The sequence below is a fragment of the Triturus cristatus genome, chromosome 12 (assembly GCF_964204655.1).
Source record: "Triturus cristatus chromosome 12, aTriCri1.1, whole genome shotgun sequence".
In the NCBI taxonomy this organism is placed as follows: Eukaryota; Metazoa; Chordata; class Amphibia; order Caudata; family Salamandridae; genus Triturus; species Triturus cristatus.
This window is the reverse complement of record NC_140595.1, coordinates 751,664,213-751,685,958: the sequence shown is the minus strand read 5'-3', so window position 1 is coordinate 751,685,958 and position 21,746 is coordinate 751,664,213. Positions and strand designations below refer to the sequence as shown.

At 43.5% G+C, this 21,746-nt stretch overlaps 1 protein-coding gene across 1 annotated transcript in view; it reads right to left on the bottom strand.

Moving 5' to 3' along the window:
* The window catches only part of LOC146782695 (extracellular calcium-sensing receptor-like), a 118,848-nt gene that overhangs the window by 11,057 nt on the left and 86,045 nt on the right, over positions 1 to 21,746 (bottom strand). The window contains exon 4 of the mRNA XM_085637186.1: positions 15,808 to 16,035. Within this exon, the coding sequence (XP_085493312.1) occupies positions 15,808 to 16,035 (228 nt within the window). The remainder of the gene's footprint in view (positions 1 to 15,807; positions 16,036 to 21,746) is intronic.

The window sequence follows — 21,746 nt, the reverse complement described above, 5'->3', positions numbered from 1 at the left end:
CAGGTTTCTCATTGCGAGTGGTCACCTATGCTCAGGACCGCTCGCGATGAGAAACTACCAGTTCGCGTTGAGAAAGCTGCTGCTCGAGTAAAAATCTACTCGAGCAGCAGAAAACTACAGCTCGCACTGTGCAAGATGCCATTTTCAATGATTGCACAGTGCCGGTTGCTTGTCCGCACTGTGCAATCATTGAAAACAACATCTGGCACAGTGCGAACAAGGTACTACGCAGTTCGCGAAGTGCTACGCGTAGCTCGCGAACTGCGAACTGCACTTTGCGTAGCTTCGCGAAGTGCTACTTCACGAACTACGCCCAGGGTTACTTCTATCCATTTAAGCAGGGCTATTACTAAATTAATGGTTTTGGATGTCTGTTTGAACTGTTGTGGGAGATAGACGAGTAATATTGGGATGGTGCGTTAAATGTTATGGTAGTGTTTTCAATGTCTTCTGATGATGTGTTAAATTTTGGCTCAGACTGCTTTCCCGGAGGAAGAACTTAAGAATGTTTGAGGGGGGGACATCGGGTAGCAAGTTACTCTCCATCGCAAGGACCACAGGCCCTATTGCCCGAGTATTGGGAAAAGGGAGGAAGGCGGGGTTGAGGAAAGGTCAGGTCACAGGGGATGGGGAGTGTGGGTCCATGGGGAGGGTCACGGGGTGGTGAGTGGGGAAGAGGGGTTAAAAAACAAATCAATCCATAACAAAGGTGATATGGCTATTATAGATGATAGTAAACGAATGTCATGTAAGTGGCCATACAGTGTACCAAGTTATGGCAGGTAGGGAGACAGTCTCTGGGTTACGAATCTGTTTGTTCAATATATGTGGCTTCAATAATGTTGCTAAAAGGCAGCGGGTAGCGGCCAACCTGCGATTAATGAAACCTGACATCCTGTGTGTGCAGGAGACACACATACCTTGGGCCAAACGTACAGTATTAAAAGAGCTTGGATATAAATAATCACAGCATCCCGGCAGTCTACTACAAATAGGGGGTGGCAATTCTTGCCCGACAGGGAATCTGTGGGACTGGGAAGACATTGGCAGGCAATTTCGGTAGGTGGGCCGTTTCAGAATGTTTGGTAGGGTGCACCAAGATTGTAATATGTACAGTTTACGGATCAAATTTTGACGAAGAAGCAATATTAGAAGGGTTAAATGTTGAGTTGGCTCTGTGGGATACCCCGCTAATCCTGTGTGGGGATTTTAACATTCATTTGGAACGTCAGGCGAGGGAGCTAGACAATAATTAATACGGGGGCCGAAAACCCAAGGTTTTTAGAGCACTACGGCAGCTGATTGAGGATCATAGACTGGTAAATGTGTGGCAGACCCTGAATTATCCGGACCCTGGATATGCATTTTACTCTTATCCCCACCACAAACTAGTTTGGCTTGATTATGTTTTTATGTCTAAACTACTTACGATGGGGGCAGGAATACAGGTGTGGCCCAGGATTACGGCGGATCATGGTCCACTAATATTGGATCTGTTTTCTATCAACCAAAAGAAGTTAGGTAGAATGTTTACCTTTGATAGGAAGCTTTTATTGGATAGCTCTTATGATAACCATATTAAAAGCTAGACCACACAATTTCTGGACATTCATAGAGGGTCTACCACTAGGGCCATGTTATGGGATGCTCTGAAGGCAGGATTGAAGGGTGAAACACTCTGTTATGGATTGAGCAGGCAGAAACAACAGCAAAGTACTATGCAGGGTCTTTTGGATGATCTAAGGACAGCGGAGCAGGATCTAATGCAGGGAATAAAGAGGGGAGTGGAGGTGAAGGGAACTTAAACTAGGATAGCCTGTTGTAAAGCTAGAATCAATAAGGTGTGGAGTAAGGAGATTGCCAGCCAGTATAAGATTCACAAGGAGGAATGATATGACTATGGGGAAGCTACAGGGGGCTGTCTGGCACAAAGGCTACGGGCTAAGCAATCCTTACAAAAAATTACAGCATTGGTTGATTCAGTAGTGAAGACAGTGGTAACAATGGAGGGTATTTAAGAAGTATTCCACACCTTCTACAAAGAATTATATACACAGGGTGAATGTAATGAGCAAGCTATCAAGGTATTTTGTCAACAAGTAGAGGCAGCAGGTTGAGACAGGAGGACCTTGAAGCCTTAGAGGCCCGATATCTATGGAGGAGCTTGAGCAGGCAATAGCGTCTGAAGCGAGGGAAAAAGCAGCAGGACCAGACAAATTACCCCTCAAGGTCTATGGAACACTGTTTCAGGTGTTGAAGGAGGATATGCTGGTCACATTTCAATAGGCACAATTGGGGTACCCGCCACTGTCGTGGGAAGAGGCCAACATAGTAATATTTAAGAAGAAAGATAAACCGGCGGATCTTCCAGGGTCTTATAGACCATTTTCCCCGTTAAATGCGGATGGCAAGGCCTATGCCAACATTTTAACAACTAGATTGGCACGAGTAATCGCCTCTTGGTATCTAACCATCAGCATGGATTTATACCCGGAAGGAGCATGGTCAAGCATATAAATAGAGTAGTTACTTTGATAGATTTTGCTAATATACAACAAAGTAGATTAGGATTTATATTTCTCAAAGCCGAAAAGGTGTTTGACTGCGTCTCCTGGCCGTTTTTATGGGCTGTTTTGTGCAAGATAAGGTTCGACCCGGGCTTTTTCAGAGCTATCCAAATTATGTATAAATGACCGATGGCTAGGATCTGTATAATGGGCAAGGAATCACAGCCGGTGTACATAACTATGGGGACAAGGCAGGGTTGTTCCTGTGCCCCGTTGTTATTTGCCCTGTACATTAATCTGTTCTTGACAATGTTGGAAAAGAGTAATAGGATCAGCTCTATGTTCTGTGGGCAGTATCAGACACGGATTTTAGCTTACGCAGATGATATTGCGGTTGAGACGTCAGACCCAACGCAAATGATTTTTGAGATAGAGCGGCTGGCTCATGCTTTTGAGGAGGTATCTGGGTATAAGGTAAACTCAACGAAGACACAAATAGTATGTACCAAAGCGACCTGTCCCGGAGATAGTCATGTAACTGATTAAGCCACGTATTTAGGTATAAAAATTAGGATGTGCCTACATGAATTAATAGAGGTGAACTGGGGAGGCATGCTGGCCGGGATTAAACAACAATTGGAATGGCTGGAGTGCCTGCATCTCTCACTTGTTGGGAGGTGCAATGTACTTAAGATGAATATCCTCCCCAAAATGTTGTATTACTGTAGGGCAGTACCACTAGAGCTAACACGAACACAGCTGCAGAAACTTCAATCCATGTGTGATAGGTTCCTGTGGGGGCAAAGGAAATCACGCAGGGCATTTAAATATATGATAGTGCCACGTAATCGCGGGGGCTGGGCCGTCCCTAACTTTACTTTTTACTATTATGCGTGTCTCCTTCAGAATATGAGGATATTGCTAACAGGGGAGGAAGTGGGTACATTGGCAGAGACACCTTCAATATATCAGATGCTGTTGGGGTCAGCAGCTCATAACTGTATATTTAAGTTTTCAGAGCCAAGCTATTTTAAGAAAATGGTTCAAGGTAGCGATGGCAGCATATAAGGCATGGAAGGCAGTATGGAGGATGATAGAAATTTCGGAGATATGTTTTTATACCCCTACAAACTCTACGATAGTGTTACCTGCCATATTTTGGGACCTTATAATGGATAAATGGAGAGATAAGGGGATAAGGCAAGTAGGAGATTTATTTGAAAAAAGACGGATCACCACCTTTTCATCTTTAGTGGACAGTTTAGCCTGCTAAAAACAGTTTTTTTAAATATTTGAAAATTCAAATTCATCTATGGAAACATCAGAAGCAGAAGGGGAGGAAGACCAACCCTTTAGTTGAGGCGGTTAAACGGGCAGCTAAAATAGGGGTTCTGTATGATGTGTTGGATGATTTGGAAGCTCAAGAAAGGAAATGGTGTGTACGGCTAACACAGGAGGGGGTATTTATGATATAGCAGGAAAGATTTTAATTTCAGCTAATTTAAAGGCCCAACATTTCAAGTCATTATTCAACTTATATCACACACCGGCGAGGATGATGAAATGGGGGGATCAAATGATGGGAATTGTTTTAGATGTGCAATGTAGAAGGCGGATATCACGCATATCTTTTTTGCTTGTTCTTATTTAACTCAATGGAGGCGGCATATTGAGCGATTTTTGTCTGAAATTACAGGGGTGGATATTCATATAACAATGGATGTTATGTTAACAGGAGTTGGTGATATTCTAAAGCAGGGCCAACCAGGGTATCAATTTAGATATCTAATATTTATGGCAGTAGAGTTAGCACGACTATGTGTTGCATCAGTTTTGGCTGCAGCAAGAAGACCCCTCGTTTGAGATGTGGCGGGCTAAATTATATAATATTTTTAATTTGGAATTTAGCCTCTACTCTTTAAAATCAACAAAAAGACAAAAAGTGGGCATCCTGATTTAAGGGCCCATGATAGAGCATATTAAATGAGTTTGTCTAGGAAGCTTTTGCCATACTTTTTGGGTTATTGTTAGCTACAATGTTGTATAGTTTGTATTGTTTGTATGTTGTTCAAGTTCAGTGGCTGCTATTTTTTATTTTTTTATTTTTAGGTTTCTATGGCCTGGTGTTAAAGTATGTATGTAACTGATCTTGATTGCCATTTGTTATGGATTGAGAAATAAATATAATTTTTTAAAAAGAGAGGTTGGACCTATGCAGTAATCCTTAATTGAGCCCTTATAGCTATCTCTATCTGGGGCACTGCAATGCTTCACTCCACTCTTCATCATGTAGAGGTCCCACATCTACCATCCAAGCCTCTCTAAGTGAGAAAAGACAGTCCAGCAAATTATTCATAATCTTTCTGTATGTCAGGGAGACTGCCATAGGGTCTAGTATCAGTCTGTCCTCCATCGGGGAGTAATCTGGAAGGAGCTCCCCCTCCGGCAGGTGGCACTTCACAACATGCTGTAGTTGCCTGTACTGGAAAATTTCCCCCCAGTGCCATTTCATATTCCATCTGCAACACATTGAATGCTACGAGTGCCAGCTCTCCAGACATCACCCAGTTTCTCTAATCCTATTGTGTGCCATTTTATGTATTTACGCAGTTTCGTAACCTCACCCAGACAGTCACTGTCCCATAATGGGGTTTCTGCTGTTAGTTTCCCGTCCCACCCCAGGCAACTATTGGATGCTCTCCATACCCACACTACTGCCAACTTGTGAGGCGGGAGTGAGGCCCCACTGACTGTGTCATATTGGAGCATTGGGTAGCCCCTGCTTCCCATTGCTAGGCGATCTACCCTGTATGCTGGCTCCTTTCAATCCCCAAATACCCAGTCGTTCACCACCACCAATTGGCAAGCCCAATAGTACACTCAGAGGTCCAGGACTGCCAAGGCCCCGTCATAGACACCACGCTGTAGCTTTGCCAGGGAGATTAGGGCTGCCCCCGTCACACAATAGGGACCTTAGAACGCCGTTAATTCTGCGGAAGTAAGCTTCAGGAATCCTGAACGGCGTGTTCTGAAAAATGTAAAGTATACGTGGGGGAGTCATCATTTTAAAAAGGATTAACAAAAGGGGCAGTGCATGCCAGTGGCTGAAATCTGCCTGAAATCGGTCGATCTGGGGGAAAACAAAACAAGCCAGCAACAGTTTCCCATCCCTCGTAATACAGATCCCAACGTATGTGAACCTGTCTTTTGCCACGTGGGCTGGACACCGGTTCGGCAAGGACAAGGGCCCTGAGGAGAGCGGGAAGATCGGTGACTTATCTCAATTAATTTGGTAGCCCGCATAGCTCCCAAAGAGGTCAACAATATGCAGAATTCAAGGGATCAAGACGCGGGGCTTTGTCACATAAAGTGAGATATCATCCACATAAAGGGATATCTTTTCCTCCTAGCTATCATCTACTGTAATTTCCCTGATTAATGGTTCACCTCACACCCAGGCCACCAGGGGCTCCAGGGCCAGAGCAAAGTTCATGGGAGACAGCAGACAACCCTGCCGTGTGCCCCTCCATAGCTCAAACACCCGGGAAGTGCAGCCATTCACTCATGCCCTAGCCCGTGGTGTTTCATAGAGTAGACGCACCCAGGTGCAGAAATTAGGTCCAAAGCCCAGCTGAGGCAGCACTGCAAAAATATAATTCCATTCCACAGTATCGAAGGCCATCCAGGCATCAAGAGAGAGAACTGCTGCCTCATCTGACCCATAAGCCTCCGTCAGGTGAAGCACCCCATGTAGTCCTAAGATTCAAGCAAATGCTTCGCTTCAGCATGAAGCCGGATTGATCAGGGTGAATCACTGATGGTACCACTCCTGCTAGTCTGGTTGCAAAGACTTTGGCCAGGACCTTGGGTTCGACATTAAGCAGGGATAAAGGATGGTATGAAGCACATTCTGTCTGGGGTTTGCCTTTTTTGGGAATTACCAGTATGGTGGCAGTTTGTTAGTCCTCTGGTAGCCTCCCCATCTCCCTAACGTCAAGGAACATATTTAATAGGTGGGGCGCTAACTTCGTAGCCGTCTTCTTGAACAGTTCTAGGGGCAAACCATTTGGGCCAGAGCATTCCCCGACTAAAGCCCCTGGAGTGCCCTCACTATTTCCTCTGCCGTTAGATCACTGTCTAGTGTGTCTCTGTCTTCCCTCACCAAGCTCTTTGCAGTCTGTACTAGACCGTCCAGATTTGGAGGCATATAAATCACCAACTTCATAAAGCCTCCTCTGGATCGATAAGGCATGAGCACTCGCTATGTTCCCTGCCAAGTCTCGTAGATCGCGCTGCGCCAAGCGTAACCGGTGTGTCGAGTCTCTCCCCTGCTCTTCCTCCTTACTAGTCCTGTTTCTAGTGCCAGCACTTATTGTTTCAGTGTCTGATATCTGCTCCTCTCCTCTTTCTTCTTAACCCCCACTAAGGCTTGAAACTGCCCCATATCACCAGATTATAGGCTTCCCACAACACGCAGCTGGAGTCCATTGATCCCTCATTCTGCTGGAAGTATCTCTCTGTGCCCTCCTCCAGTTGCTTCGCAAATGCCCTGTCCGTCAAATGCCAGTCTGCCAGTCGGGACAGCAAGACATTTTCATCTGTTTGGACCTTAAACCAAGTGGCCACTCTAGAGTGATCAGAGATGCCCCTCGCTAGGTACGTTGTGTGTCTCAGAAGCTCCCCAAGTCTTGCTCAAGTATGAACAGGTAATCAATTTGGGACAGGCTCCCATGTCGAGCGGACACATGTGTGTATTAACGTACTGTTTTGTTTTGGGCTCTCCACAAGTCTATCCACCTAAGCGCCTCTCCAAAGCTTCTCAGGGGGGACCCAGCATGCGTATCTACTCTTCTCGGCCATCTATCCTTGGAGCTAGAGACTACATTGTGCTTGTCCCCTCACAAAATAGGCAAGCCAAGTGGCATCTCTAGGAGCTGTGTCACAAGGGCAGCTCTGGTGTCTCCCTGCAAACCTGGTGGGGCGTGTATAGAGCCCAGATTCAACGTTCACCCATCCCACTTCACTGTTTGGAGTACAAATCTGCCCAGTGGGTCTCTCCATGTTTTGATATATACCGTAGCACCCCTGAGAAGGATTCCTACTCCCCTTGACCCTGATGTATCCCCAACATGTGCCTTCAGAGTATAGCCCACCTATCCAGTGCTCTATAATTGTGGCCTTGTAGGTGTGTCTCTTGCAAGAAGACCACATCTGGTCTATGCCATCGGATCATCAGGGATCATCCCTCCCCCACCCCTTGGCACATCCCTCACCCTGAAGCCCTGTGACTCGCCCAACTGAAACTGTAACTCTTGAAAAATCCCACTTCCCTGCCACCCTGCACTGCGGGATTTGAACGTCCCACAAACCCCAATTTGCAGACCGCATGACGCCCCAGTCTGCGAAATAACCATATTTGGGGGTTGCCTTCCCAGTAAACTTCTCTGCTTGTCTGCTCGACCCACAGATATATCCTCACCCCCAGTGAGGACACTCCCCTGCCCAGGTCATTCCGGGCCATGAGCTAATGTTCTGGAAAATAACCATAACAATTCCGGAGCATCTCTTAGTCCCATGTCCTTTACCTCTGTCCCCTAACGCCCACCACCCAGTTTGCTACTCTCTTGCCCCTCACCACCTGTCTTCTGATGGTCCATTAACCTCCCGCAGGTGTCTTCCCTGGTTGGTTTCAAGGTCTCTGGTGTTGTCCATCCCCCATATGGGGCTGCGAGGCTGCTTGGGAGTGGTGCTTGCTCCTCCGACTTGTTTCTTCAGTTGAGGATTCTCCATTGTGCAATGTTTGAGGATTTGATCTCTTGGGCCCCTGTGATGTCAGGACTCCTGCTTGTGCCATCCTAGTAGCCATTCCCACGCCTCCTCTATGGAGTACAAAAAACAGGATTTTCCTTTTGCAAGGACTTTGAGATTGGCGGGGAACAGCATCATATATTTTAAGTCCTTTTCCCTAAGGGCTCTCTTGACCGCCTCAAAACTCCTCCTTTGTTTCTGGACCTGGTAAGTAAAATCTGTGAAGAAGCGAACCGTGGAGTTCTCGTACTTAAGGTCCCCTTGTGCCCGGGCGGCTTACAAAGTGACGTCTCAATCTCTAAAGTTCAGCATTTGGGATATGATGGTTTGTGGCGGTGCCCCCGGCTTCTGAAGTGGGACTGGAGCCTGCGTGCCTTCTCAACCGAAAAGAACTTTGATCGACATTTGGGTTTCAGGTGTTTTGTAATCAAGTCCTCTACAAATAGATCGATGCTTATGGCCGCCGCCTCCGGATCTCATCCATGGTCTAGCACTCGCATAGCTGCTGCAAGGCTCGTTGATGGCTGTCACTCAATCCATCGGGGGCTCCCGCTGATCGTGTGGGCACCCAATGCTTTTCCAGTCATGTTTTTTTAATGCGCAAGGTGTGACAGGCACATACGCCTCTGTGCCTCCGCTATCCGCATGCCCTCAGGACTTAAATTCTCGGGCTGCCTGCTTCAGCGGGGCCGCTCCCACAGCCCTGCTCGCCTCTTTTCAATCGCGGACTGGGGTCCATGCGCCTCACAAATAATTATGAGCCTGGCACAATGCGGTCCCAGTGAGATCACTGTGTGTGTGCTGCCCTCCAAGAGATACGGGGCCCGGATTGGAGCACGGATTGTGCTCTATGTGCCAGAGCTCCTTGCTTCCACGGCCATTACGATTGCCACCAAGCCACACCCACTGCTATAAGAAATTTTATACCAATCTCTCTCTTCCCAGCAGCCTCAATAATGCCTGAAAAGATGATTAACAAACAGCTGTTGTATTTTTTGGAAGAGAATCAGCTACTCCACGGAACTCAATCAGGCTTTCTCTCAGGTTTCAGTACTGTAATCGCCCTGCTAGAAGTTGTAGAAATTATTACGGTTAACTTAGATCAGGACCATGACGAGGTAGAGGTCCTTTTGGACTTATAGGCAGCGATGGACACCATTTTTCATACTATTCTACTAGAGACCTTAGAGTATGTAGGGCTTCAAACACTCTCTAACAATTGCTTCAATCTTTTGTTGGACAGGTCTGAAGCTGAACCTCTCCCTTGTTTCACATCAACCGTCAAGCCATTGAGAGACAATGTCTCCCTTGTGCCCAACTTTGTAATATACACATGGCTCCCCTTGCTAAAATAATTTAATCCTGTGGACTCATATGCACTTGATGCTCTCAAGACACCAAGTCAATGAAGGAGCCATGCCTTGGTCAATATGTGTAGCAAGTTTGTTAACAACTCATCTCTCAATAACTTAGCACATCCATGGTAGACTAGTTATAAGAAAATAGCTACATTTTAAGTTGGACCACCTTCGGTTTTTTGTTTAGAAATGTAGCGATTTGTCAAGTCCTGATTCATTTGAAACATTTATTAGGCCACACTATAGATGGATGAATAGATGAAATGTGTTATTGATGGTAGAATTAAGGGAATAGGCCTAATGTCTGTAATGATCATATTCAGCTGATGATTGAAGCAGGTATTATTTGCTAATGGTGGAAGATAGGGATCTTACAGAGGATTGTATGAAGACCAGATGGAGAATGAATTCCAGAATTGTGCTTGTGAAGAAGTTAATGAATTCAGTAAATTAGGCTTGTCATTGAATAGGTATTTGTGAGGAAAGTATTCTCAGTAGAGGCTCATAATTTAGAAAAGCTCTTTGGTTCAATGTAAGGTATTGTCAATTTGGGTCTGTAGATAGCTGGCTCTGAAGAAGATGATTTCATGTTTGTAATTGTTCCTGGTGGATTTTAGAATGAACGTGAACTGGGTGTATTTTTGGTTTTCCACTGTTTCTGTAGTTTTCCAGTTTCCTTGAACCAGGGCTGTGCTGCGGTCACTGTTTTTTTTTAATTGGAGCAAGTGTCTTGAAGGCTTGAAGACATTTGCTTTTGTTCATTAAGGTTACAAAAGGATTCATTAATGTCCTGAGGGATGATTGTGCAGCTTGAAACCATATTTTGCACATTGAGAAGGCCCTGGTCATTGAAATGCCTGAAAGATCTTTGAAGTGTGAATGATGGTGAAAGGGTGTGAGTGTGTGGAGTTTAGCTTGTATCAGGAAGTATTAAAGAATAATGAAATGGTCAGACCAGTGTACATTGATGGGCTTGAGGCACTTTACATCAGTTTGATCATGGAAACAAGATTAAGTATTTTGACCTTTAAATGTGAAAGGCATGTAGATGACTGTTTTAGGTTTAGCTGCAGCAAAAGTTTCTGGAGGACCTTAGCACAGGCATCAAATAATCATTAGTTCACAAACCCAAATTGTGATTCGTTAGTGTACTACCAAATCGCAAGTTGGGTTTGATACATTAGAAAAATAAATGTTGCATTTGAAAACAGCCTGATTCTGCAATTCGGGATGTTTGTGACTACAAAAAGGCTTAGTACATTTAGATCAAAATTCTTACATGCTTTGGGAGGATGGTAAATAGTGTATAGATAAATATGTAGATTCCAAGCCACCTTTAAGACTTCGAAAGAGCCAAATTGAGGAGTGTGCACCATTTTGCAGGACAGGATGGATGAATGTATGACAACAAGTGTACCACTGATACCTTTATACCTGTCCACTCTGATGATGATGTAGTCAGATGGGACAAGTAATCTACGATGAATGTGAGTCAAGCCAGGATTCAGTGATGAACACTCAATCTAGGTTTAGATTGTCAATGGTGTCAGTGGTAAAAAGGCATGCTGAGCAAGCATTGACTGACCTGCAGTTGTTAAGACCACCTTTGATTTTAATTATGACTGGCACCATGTTTGGGTAGCAATTTTGATTTCTAGAAACTTGCTTTAGATAGTTTAAATTTTTTGTATTGATTGCATCATCTTATTTGGTTGTAAATAAGATGTTGGTTATGTTCCTGGTAAAGTACTTACTAGTCTGTTTGTGGTAATATGTTTAGAGAGTTTATGTGTATGAAGCTTAAATTGAAAGTTCTGTTAAAAACAAGGAGGCAAATGTATCAATATTTCACGTAGCACAGTGCAGTGCAGCAGGTCACCTTGCTGTGGTATGCTGTGTGAAATGGAAAGGGCAGGAATGTGACATATTTCGCATCATATGGTGCATTTTTGCTCTTTCCTTGCCATGGCGCTCAATGTGCTCCCTAGCGCCAAAACAGGCACCCTTGCATCATGATGCAAGGGTGCCTGAGTTGTAAGCAGGAATGCTTTTGTGCAGGAAGGGACACCTTGCCTTGGGCTTTTCACAGGGAGGCCTTGATGGCGTAAGTAGGTCTGGTACTCCTACTTGACCACAGGTATGTGCGAGTCTCGCTCCAATGTGGGTCTAAGTTTTACTGAACAATAATCTGGCCATTGGCTCTTCTTTGTTTGTGTTTCCTTTTACATATATGTTCGCTAACGTGCTGGGACATGTTTTATTGACTACATAACAGTGTGTGACTACAGGGCTACCCCATTATACGTCAGGTCCCTTGAGAAACATGTCTTCTCCCACATTGGGGTAAGAATTGCAGGGTGAATGAATTGTATGTTTGCAGTACACGACGATTGATAGCAGCGTTTGCTGTTTTGGTGTGAGTGACACGGTTGCTTCACAATGATTTTACACGCACATTTTTGTGGATAATGACAGTATGCTGTAAATGCCGCCACCACACTTGCTTTGATCACCTATTTAAGTGTGGCAACGTTAAGTAGTAATCTCCTACACACACCAAATAGGTATGTTGGATGATGTCATTTTTACCTGATAGCGATAAGTACAGAGGTGCATCGACAAGCACGTCTCACATGGGAAGTAAGCGTCTCTATTGTTGTTACACTATGTTGGATTTATTTTCTCCTTTGTATTACAGATGGAGTACCAGACGAGATAAAATTATTGTGTCTAGAAAAGGAGCAGCTATCTGCCATTTTATAAATAATAGTATAGGGAAATCCCCTTTCTTGTTCCAGGGAGGATTCCTCCATTGCCCTGAAGAAAGTCCAGCGCCCGGTTGGGGCATTAGTGGACTGAAACATGTTGGCATTAGGGTCTTGGGACCATAATAACCTGATTGACCCTTTCATTTTATTTTTAATATCCCACTCAGATCCAATAATAAAGGGAAACTGGAATCTGCCTGCTGATTTTTAATCTGTAAATTCTCCCTGGCCAATTATCTCACCACGAGCTCCCTGGAAAATGGTCGAGCCCACTCTGACTTTTAGGCATCAGGGTGACCCGATGATGAAGCATGACCCCACTAGGGTGTGTGAGGGTAAATAAAACAAAAGGAATGGTCTCCTTTCCCCACCATCTAGTGGGTTATCAACTCTAGCTTCACATAGGGACTTCCCGTTTGTGTCATATCTTGGTTCACTTATTATGAATCACTGATACAATTCATGAACCAGAGGAGTACTTCTTTGTCGTAACATCATAGAATACCATCTAAGTAGGGTGTTTTCATTCTCAAAGCACCTCTCTTTGACCTCATTCATTTTTCAATTTGCAGAAAGTTTGGGATTTTAATCTTTGACTTAATTGCATCTAATACAATGTTCATATCCCAAGGTTTTGCACTTAGTATCCATAGGGAAACAAATGGGAAGGATACCCTAACAATGGAATTTCCCAAAAGAGCTGATCTATGATTTTCTTTTTTCTCCTATAACTCCCAAGGAGTATCAAGGAGGAGTATATGTATATAATTGTATTAATTTCCTTTTCTCCACAGAGGCATTGGTCTCTCCTATTACAGACTCCGGCAATTCTGATCAGCAGAATCTTCATCTGTATCTTTCTCCTCTAGGTCATATGTCCCATCCTCTTCTGTGAGGTTGTCACAGTCAATTTGGAAATTGAAAGGATAAGTTGCAAAAGCACAGTCTCTCCTCCATCTAGTAGAGGTCAAAACGTATGTAGACATTACACATTAAAATCATACGCTTGTCATTGGTGAGCATTTCAAAGGTGGTGTGAGTTACATTCTAATTTTCCTTTAAAACAAGATTTTCCATCTATTCTACAATTTATTTAGGATGTTTTCTATCAACGTCTTCCATGTCTAGTCTAGGAGCTCTGTGGACATCAATGCAGGCTTTCAGAGGGATCAAGACGGTTTGGCTTCCTATCTTCTACAATGCTTTTCTTTGGCTTGTTTTATAGTTTACACTTTGGTCTCTCTGTGGGATTTATCATTCATCTTACAGGTGATGCAAAAACAGCCCTTTGACTATTTGTAATACATGGATGTTAAAATCTGAAATAATGGAGTTGATTTTGTTGGGGGTAGTGACTTCCACACAAAGAATTGGGGACATAGGAGATTTGTTTTGCAGGGCTCCTTTTTGTCCTTTCTGGATGCTAAAATGATTCTGCATGCACCTCAGGATTTTTCCACACTGTTTCTTGCTGCTTTTATTTCCATTTCCAGATAATTAAACACAACCCAGCATAAGAAGTGTTCATGTCTCCTTTTCTTTCTATCTTGCCCTGAAGATGAATTTGCTACATCGTTTAGATGCGTAGTGCTCTTCAGAATTAATTGGGTAGGTCTCATGCATTCAGACTGTGTGATCAACTTTTTTCTAGTTTTTCTACTGAGACAGGGACAAAATGCTTCATCCATAACCTTTAGGAGATACGGCTCACAATAGCATTGGTATATTCTCTGTCTGACAATTCTCTCACAGATGGTATCCACAGGAGGTCTGCCAGGTGATTGGCTGCATCTTGGGCAAAAATTAAGGGTGTATTTTCACAGAGATTTGTAAGACTGCAGGTGGGCACATCATTTTGCTCACCACTACAGGCTTCGAGGAATTGACAGTGATAAGAGTAAGGTTATGGGGCATAAGCTAAATCATTTCATAAAGAGTCTTACATTTTTTCATTAATGTCACTGGGTGATGCAAGAAACTGAGATCTAGATTTACTTAGGGTTTGGGTTGCCCTTGCGTCATGCAAGGTATCACAATACAGCTCAATCCCTTAAGTAAGATGTAAAAAGCCACATAAATCCACCATGCATGGCTCTGCATTGCTTAGTACATCTAGTGTAACACAATACAGAACTAGCCTTTGTCTAGCATTTGCATAACTTGGAGGATGGTAGGAATGCCACTCCATTAATAGAGCCCTGTGAGGATGGGCAGGATGTACATTCACAACATTTTCCTGCAGTTTTTCCTGTTTCAATGTGGATGTTACTTTACAAGGATGAGAGCAGTAAGGATTAAGAATAATGAAGATTATTGGTAAACAATCAGGCCATTATCTATATTTAATGCATCTCAGAGATATTTGGAATCACTTGCTTGATCAGATGACCACCTTTTTTCATGAAGTTCCATACCATGTAATTGCACGTTTTAGATGAATTAGGATAAAGGGCTGATTTTCCAAGTAATGTAGAAGTTTATGTAATCAGAATGATCTAGCCAACAAAACAATTTACAGACAAATAATGTGATTAAGGATACACCAAATTAGTGCACAGGTAGACAGGAGCTCAGTTGAAGACATAGCATGGCATAGTGCCAATAATCGCTGGTATAAACATTTAACCCACATCTTCAAATTGTTCTCATTCTTTTTCTCCCTGTTTAATTTGGACCTTATGATGCTCCAGCCGAAAGGTGAGGTGCCATTAAGAGCAGGTAAAGTGGGAGTTGTCAACTGGGACCGAAGGGCTGTTAAGCTCATTATCACTCAAATTGTGACTAGTACTTTATGGGCCTCTTCTCTATGGAAATATGTAGCCAAAGGTTCAGAAATAACTTATTAAGTGAATTCCATAACAGAGCAGGGGGGCACAAGGGAGGGGGCTTTTTTTAGGCCTGACTAGTTCAGTGACAGAAAAAGGATGCACAGGGACTAAAAAGGTCAGAGAGAGAATAAAGTAATTTGGGATGAAGAAAAAGATAAGAAAGAAAATGTATAGAGGAGATTAAAATAAAGGAAGGGAAGGATCAAAGGAAAATGGGTAAAAGGGTGAAAGCTAACGTATAAGTAAGTATCTTTGCTGCTAGTGAGGGCCCATAATGCGGGGTCTGAATTGACAGCCTTTATAACCCAGAGGTAAAGGCATTAAGGATATTAACAATCCACCTCCCTGGGTAAGAAAAAAAAGGAGACACATGTTTGAGGCACAATGCAGAGCTGTTACTCAATGAGTAATATTAGGCACTAAGTAATGTTAATGCTACACAGTTCCAAGGAGTCTTCCTTGCGATCGTGTGACATCCCGTCTAACCGAAAAAACAATCCACATCACAAAAATATTCACAATTAAATGTAAACCTTACCTGAGAGTCCAGTGATGGCCAAATAATGGCACTCATGTTGATGATGAGATTCCTGCCCAGAGGGGCACTGTGGTCATATCTTCCAACTGTTACCTGGCTGATGCTACCAGTAGGACTACTTTGCCAGTTTATAATATCATACTGAGCAGGAACTTCACCATTTGCATTAAAAAATATTTCTTCGCCGCCTTTATTTTCAAATCGTACTTTCTTAACATAATGATTAAGCTGGATGAAGAATAAAAACGTATTTGGATTGACAAAATAACTTGTATGAGGTGATATTTCAAAGCATACTACATGCTCAGGAAGATGAATATACTTTGATTGTAGCATCAGTTACTCAATAATTAGGTGTGCTGCAATATCCAATTCTGCCAATACACCCTTCTTTGCAACCTTAGCTCATGTGGTTCAACTAGTCATTTGAAAAAAACTGTTTAACAAATACATCCTAATTATGCAATGCCATATACATTTCATGCATGAATGAGCACACACTCCAGTTATCCCTACAAACTGATAAAATATTTACATGTGTTTTGTAGATAGGTCAGTGCTTGGTGTAAACCCCCTTTTACCATCTGTTAGACCTGGTACCATTGGCGTAAGTCTCCCTTCCAATTTTCGCTGTTGTCTCCTTTTTAAAAATATATTTTGCTGGTTTTAGATGCTTTGGGCACTGTGCCACTGCTATTCAGTGTCACAGTGCAAGTGCTCCCTATGTTAAATTGTTATACTGAATTAGTGACTCCATGATTGGTTTATTTGATTTACTTGTCAGACCCTAGTATAGTGCACCATGTGTGCCCAGGGCCTGTAGCTCAAGTGATTGTGCCACCCACAGAAGCAGCTTGTAAAGTATGTCTCAGGCCTGCCATTGCGGAGACTGTGTGCAGTCTAGTACTGCCATGTCGACTTGGTAAGTGTACCCACTTACCAGTCCCAAAACCTTCCCTTTTTTACATGTTAGCCACCCCTAAGGTAGGCCCGAGGGCAGGGTGCAGTGTATGTGAAAGGTAGGACTTGCCCTGATGTGTCGGGCATGTCCTGATAGTGAATTACGGCAGTTTCATTTTTCACTATTGCAAGGCTACCTGCCCCCATAGGCCAGAATGGGCAGTTTGATTATAACATCTTCTAATCCTAACTGACCCAGGGAACATGGTAGAAACACAAATGTAGTATGTCTGAAATCAGAATGAAAAAAATACATCTTTTAGTAAAGTTGGTTTTAACATTCTGTGTTTGAAAATACCACTATTAGAAAGTAGGTATTTTCTTGCCTAACCATCCAAGCCTGCCTCTGCTAGGTTGTGTATTCCATGTCTGGTTTGTGAGTGAGAGGGGCTGAGAGGGCTCCAGGAGACAGGGTGAGTCAGCACAAGGCTGAATAGATCTATCTGTATTGGGAGTGGTGGGAGGAGTAGCACCTGGGCCTGAATAGGGCTGTGGCTGCCTTCCACAATGCTGGCTCCACCTCCTGTGGTGCGTCTGATGACCCTGGCCCACACTGACAAAGGGAAAAGTTGTGCACTGGCAGAATGCACCCAGAATTGGTATGGACTAGGTACAGGACCCTCCGCCTTCAGAGGACATGGATTTACTTGTATAAATACTGGGGCCCAGACCTCAGGACTTTAGATCACTTCTGGGAAAACAAGATGAACCTCTGCCAAGGAGAAGAACCAAGGAAGCTGCAGGAGTTTGGACTGCCCCTCTGCCAGTGTGCTGTTTTGCTGGGTTGGCCTACAGTGGTTTCTTTATTGGCAAGCAAAGGAGAAGGAACTTCCATCATCTTGCAAAATATTTCTCCAAGGGCTTGAATTTGAGCTTGCCTCCTGCCTGAAGTCTCAGGGATACAAGACGTCACCCCTTCTGCTTGCCTACATCTGGAACTTGCTGTTCCAGTTGCTATGGAAGGAAATTACACAACCGACGCAGGCGTCCGACACCGTACTCTGCTTCAAAGCCGTGAGAGCTGCTCCAACTTACAGCGTAGACCCAACGCCGGCTGCTGTGCTACATCGACTCCAAAGCCAACATCATCACAGAGCTGATCCTCGACGTGGGTGGTCAAGAATACATCAACATCGTGACATCGTACGGAACCGTGGTTTCGAAGCCATCGTGACGTCACCTCCTCCCCGGTAAAAAACCAATGCCTCCCTTGCCTTGTGCAAGCATCGAGGACCCGACGCACTGCCTCCCCCAAAGCAAGGAACCGATGCCGCACAGCCCCAACGATATCGCATCTCCCTGACGCTGCGAGCTGTCTTTGTTTTAGCTTTTCCAATGTACTGTTCTTGGTGGGTCTGTTTTGACTCCGGGCCCGACGCCGCACACCCAGTGGTCGGCGCCGTACTTTGGTATTTCTTTGACCTCGACGTCGTGATAACTCCAGACTGCTTTTAAGTGAATAACCTATTTTTAAGCTACTTCTACCATCTTGAAGTATTATTTTTGATTACAGTATTGTGGATTTTTGTCATTCTGGTCTTGTGTTAAGTCTATATAAAGAATACTTATTTTCATAAAACCTGTGTCGTGTCCATCTGTAGTGTTTTCACTGTATTACTGTATGTGCTCACAAATGCTTTACACACTGCCTCTGAGATAAGCCTGTCTGCTCGTGCCAAGCTACCAAGGGGGTGAGTAGGGATTATCCAGGAGTGTAATCCCCTTTCCCTGACCAGAAGCAAGGGTCCCTATTTTGTCAAAGGTACCTACCTCTGCCAACTAGAGACCCCCAGTTCTAACACCGTCACATTATGTAAGCAGAATACTGGAAGTGATAATGTGTGACAAGAAGCTATGTGCATATGTATTGTTTTGCATTTTTATCATGGATATGATGTGGTTTTTTGCATTATTGCACTGTGTTGTTGTGTTGTGCTGAAGTTGTTATGCTTCAATCTATTTTTACTGTTTTGTTGATTTGCACCTTCTTTTTATGTTGTTATTTTGCTTTGTGAGCCTTTGTTTTGTGTTCTTTTTTGTTATTTAGTTACTTTAGAGATGTCACCAAATGCACCTTGTCCAAAATTGGGTTATTCATTTGGCACATGGGTACTCCTGCTATGTTAATAAACACAATCTGCTTATGTCAACAGTTCTCCGAAAATCTCTGTTCAACCCCTAGTAGCTATGTTGTTATGTTTTGCTATGTTCGAGAGTCTTTATAGAGCGCACTTACACTGACAGGTCTCTTGACGCTGAGTAAAGAAGCCACCATTATATGAGTCCGTACATAGCTAAATGCTTGTTTGAAAAGCTATGTTTTCAGCTTTTCCCTGAAACACATGTAATTCACTGACTGTCTGATGGCGATAAGCATAGAGTTCCAACATTGAAGTCCTAGTGTGGAAAAACATGACTCTCCCATTCTCTGACATCTAAATCTTGGGACATCCAATAAATTCATTTGCGCAGATCTAAGATTAATCTTCAGGAACAATCTGTGAATCCTTGTGGATAGGTATTTGGGTCCTTTGCTGTGGATCGCTTTAAAGATAATGCATCCTGTTTTAAACATTGACCGCTGCACCACTGGAAGCCAATGAAGCTCCTTTATCAGCGGCTTTGTTGGCAGCGCCTAGGTTGTTGATAGATGATTCTGGCAGCTTGGTTTTGTATCATCTGTAATCAATAGTTTTGATTAATCAGGAGACCTAGATAGATAGCATTAGTGTTATCAGTTCTAGACAGAATCACGGCGATAATTATTTGAGTGTTGGCCTCTCTACTGAAGAATCTTCTAATTTTCCTAAACTTCCTAAGTTGGAGAAAGCAGGAGGACGTAACCGAGCTTATCTGAATTTCATGGAAAGGTGCGCATCAATTTGGATGCCAAGACTTTTTATCGTACTCTTCGGAATGGGTGTGGAGGCAAGCTCCATTGGCCAGTGAGCAGAGGTCCAATAGTTTAGTGTCTTATTGGGGATGACAAGCCTGGGCGGAGTTCAACGAGTTCCGCCCAAAAACCCTCTACCTTCGCTATGCGGAGCTATGCAAGCGGCGTAGTTAGAATAAATGCCATTTGCAATAATTTTCAGTGCTGGGTGTTTGACCGTGCTGTGAAATTATCACAAATGGCACCATGCACAGTGCAAGCATACACTGCTTCCTTTCTGCCACTTGAGTAGACCTTCTACCTGAGCGGCAGCTTTCTTAACGCGAACGGACGGTTTCTCAATGCAGCTGTCGCGAGCATATATGACCACTCGCATTGAGAAATACGACCGCTCGCATTGAGAAATCTCACCTGGTGGTTGTTTTCCCTTGCTCGAGCTCGCCAACTTGACGTTGACAAGTGCAAATGAGAACAAATCTCACCTGAAGATGGATTTTCCACGCCTGTGCTTGCCAACTTGATGGTGATGAGCGTGAGCGAGGAGCCGTGTAATGCGGATTGCAGAATACTCCGCAAGAGGACCGGAGTTCACCGCCCAGAATTAATGACAATCTCTGTTTTCTCAGAGTTAAGTTTTAGCTGGTTGCTGTTCATCCAGTCTCTGACGATTAGCATGGTATTCTGGAGGAACACCTCGGAGTCAGAAGTCTCATCAATTGTATAAATCAACTGCATGTCATCCGTATAATTGTACACTTTAATCATTTTTTGTTGTAGAGTATGTATCAGAGGGTGGATGTAAAGGGCGAAGAGATGGGTAGACAGGCAGCCGTGGTCCATGCAGGTAACAGCAGTGGGGCCGGATGAGGGGGGATTTCGAGGGATGATGCAAAGGAAAAATTTATTATTTTTTTAATTTTCCCTCTGCATCGTCCCTCGAAATCCCCCCTCACCCGGCCCCACTGCTGTTACCTGCATGGACCGCGGCTGGAGACAGGGAGGAACCGTGGGGTACCCCAAAATTCATATTAACCATAGCGGAGCTATGGGGTGAGAGGCAAACTGATTGCTTTCAGTCTCTTATAAAGGATTTCATCCAGTTTAAAGCATTACCCCTTAAACCTGCTGCAGCAGTTCGATCCATTAAGATCATATGATAAACGGTATCAAACACTTCCGATAGATCCAACAGGATCAGTACTTGAGTGCATCCCTCTTCAGCCTTTTTTTCTAGGTCATCCACTATGGATAGGATGATTGATTAGGTGGAGTGAGAAGGCCGAAAGCCTGCCTGGTGTGAATCCAGCAAATTAGATTCTTCTATGAAGGAGCAGAGATGTTTGGCTACATGTGCCTCTAGAATTTTAGCATGAAAATGAAGAGCTATGGGCCTATATTTATCTAAATTCTGTGGGTTCGTACCTGTGGTTTTTTTTTAGAGAGGAATGATCACGGCTTATTTGAAGGCTGAGGGTACAACTCCCTGTGTAAGGGATACATTGAATAGGGAGAGTGTGCTCTCAGGAAAGGAGTTTAAGATGAGTTTTTGTATGTATTGTGGGCAAACATCTTTGGAAGAGGCAGATTTTACTTTCCTTAGTAGTTCCATTAGTTAATATTTCTTTATGCAGGGAAAATTAGCCATGATGTTAGAATTACTATTATCAGGTCGAATTGTGCATATCCTGATGGCTAGAACCAATTGATTCTTGTATTTTCTTTATTTTGTCTAGGAAGAAGACAATAAGATCTTCGCGTAGTTTCTGTGAGGGAGTGATAGAAGTAGTTACTCAATCGGAGTTGGATAAATCCCTTACTATATTGAAGAAGTCTTTTACTTTATTATCTGAGTTTATCACTTTATTGGTGAAAAAAGATTATTTTGTCTCTAAAATGGATTTTTTATAGGCTATTATTCTTAGATTGAATATCTCCTTGGTTTGTGGCGAGCATGTTTTGTGCCATTTCCGTTCGGCCTGGCGCATTCTTATTTTAGCAATGTTTAACTCTGTGGAAAACCATTTTGATGCTTTGTGCTGCCGATTATGGCTGGTTTGGGTCTGTAGAGGGGTATGTATATTGCTGG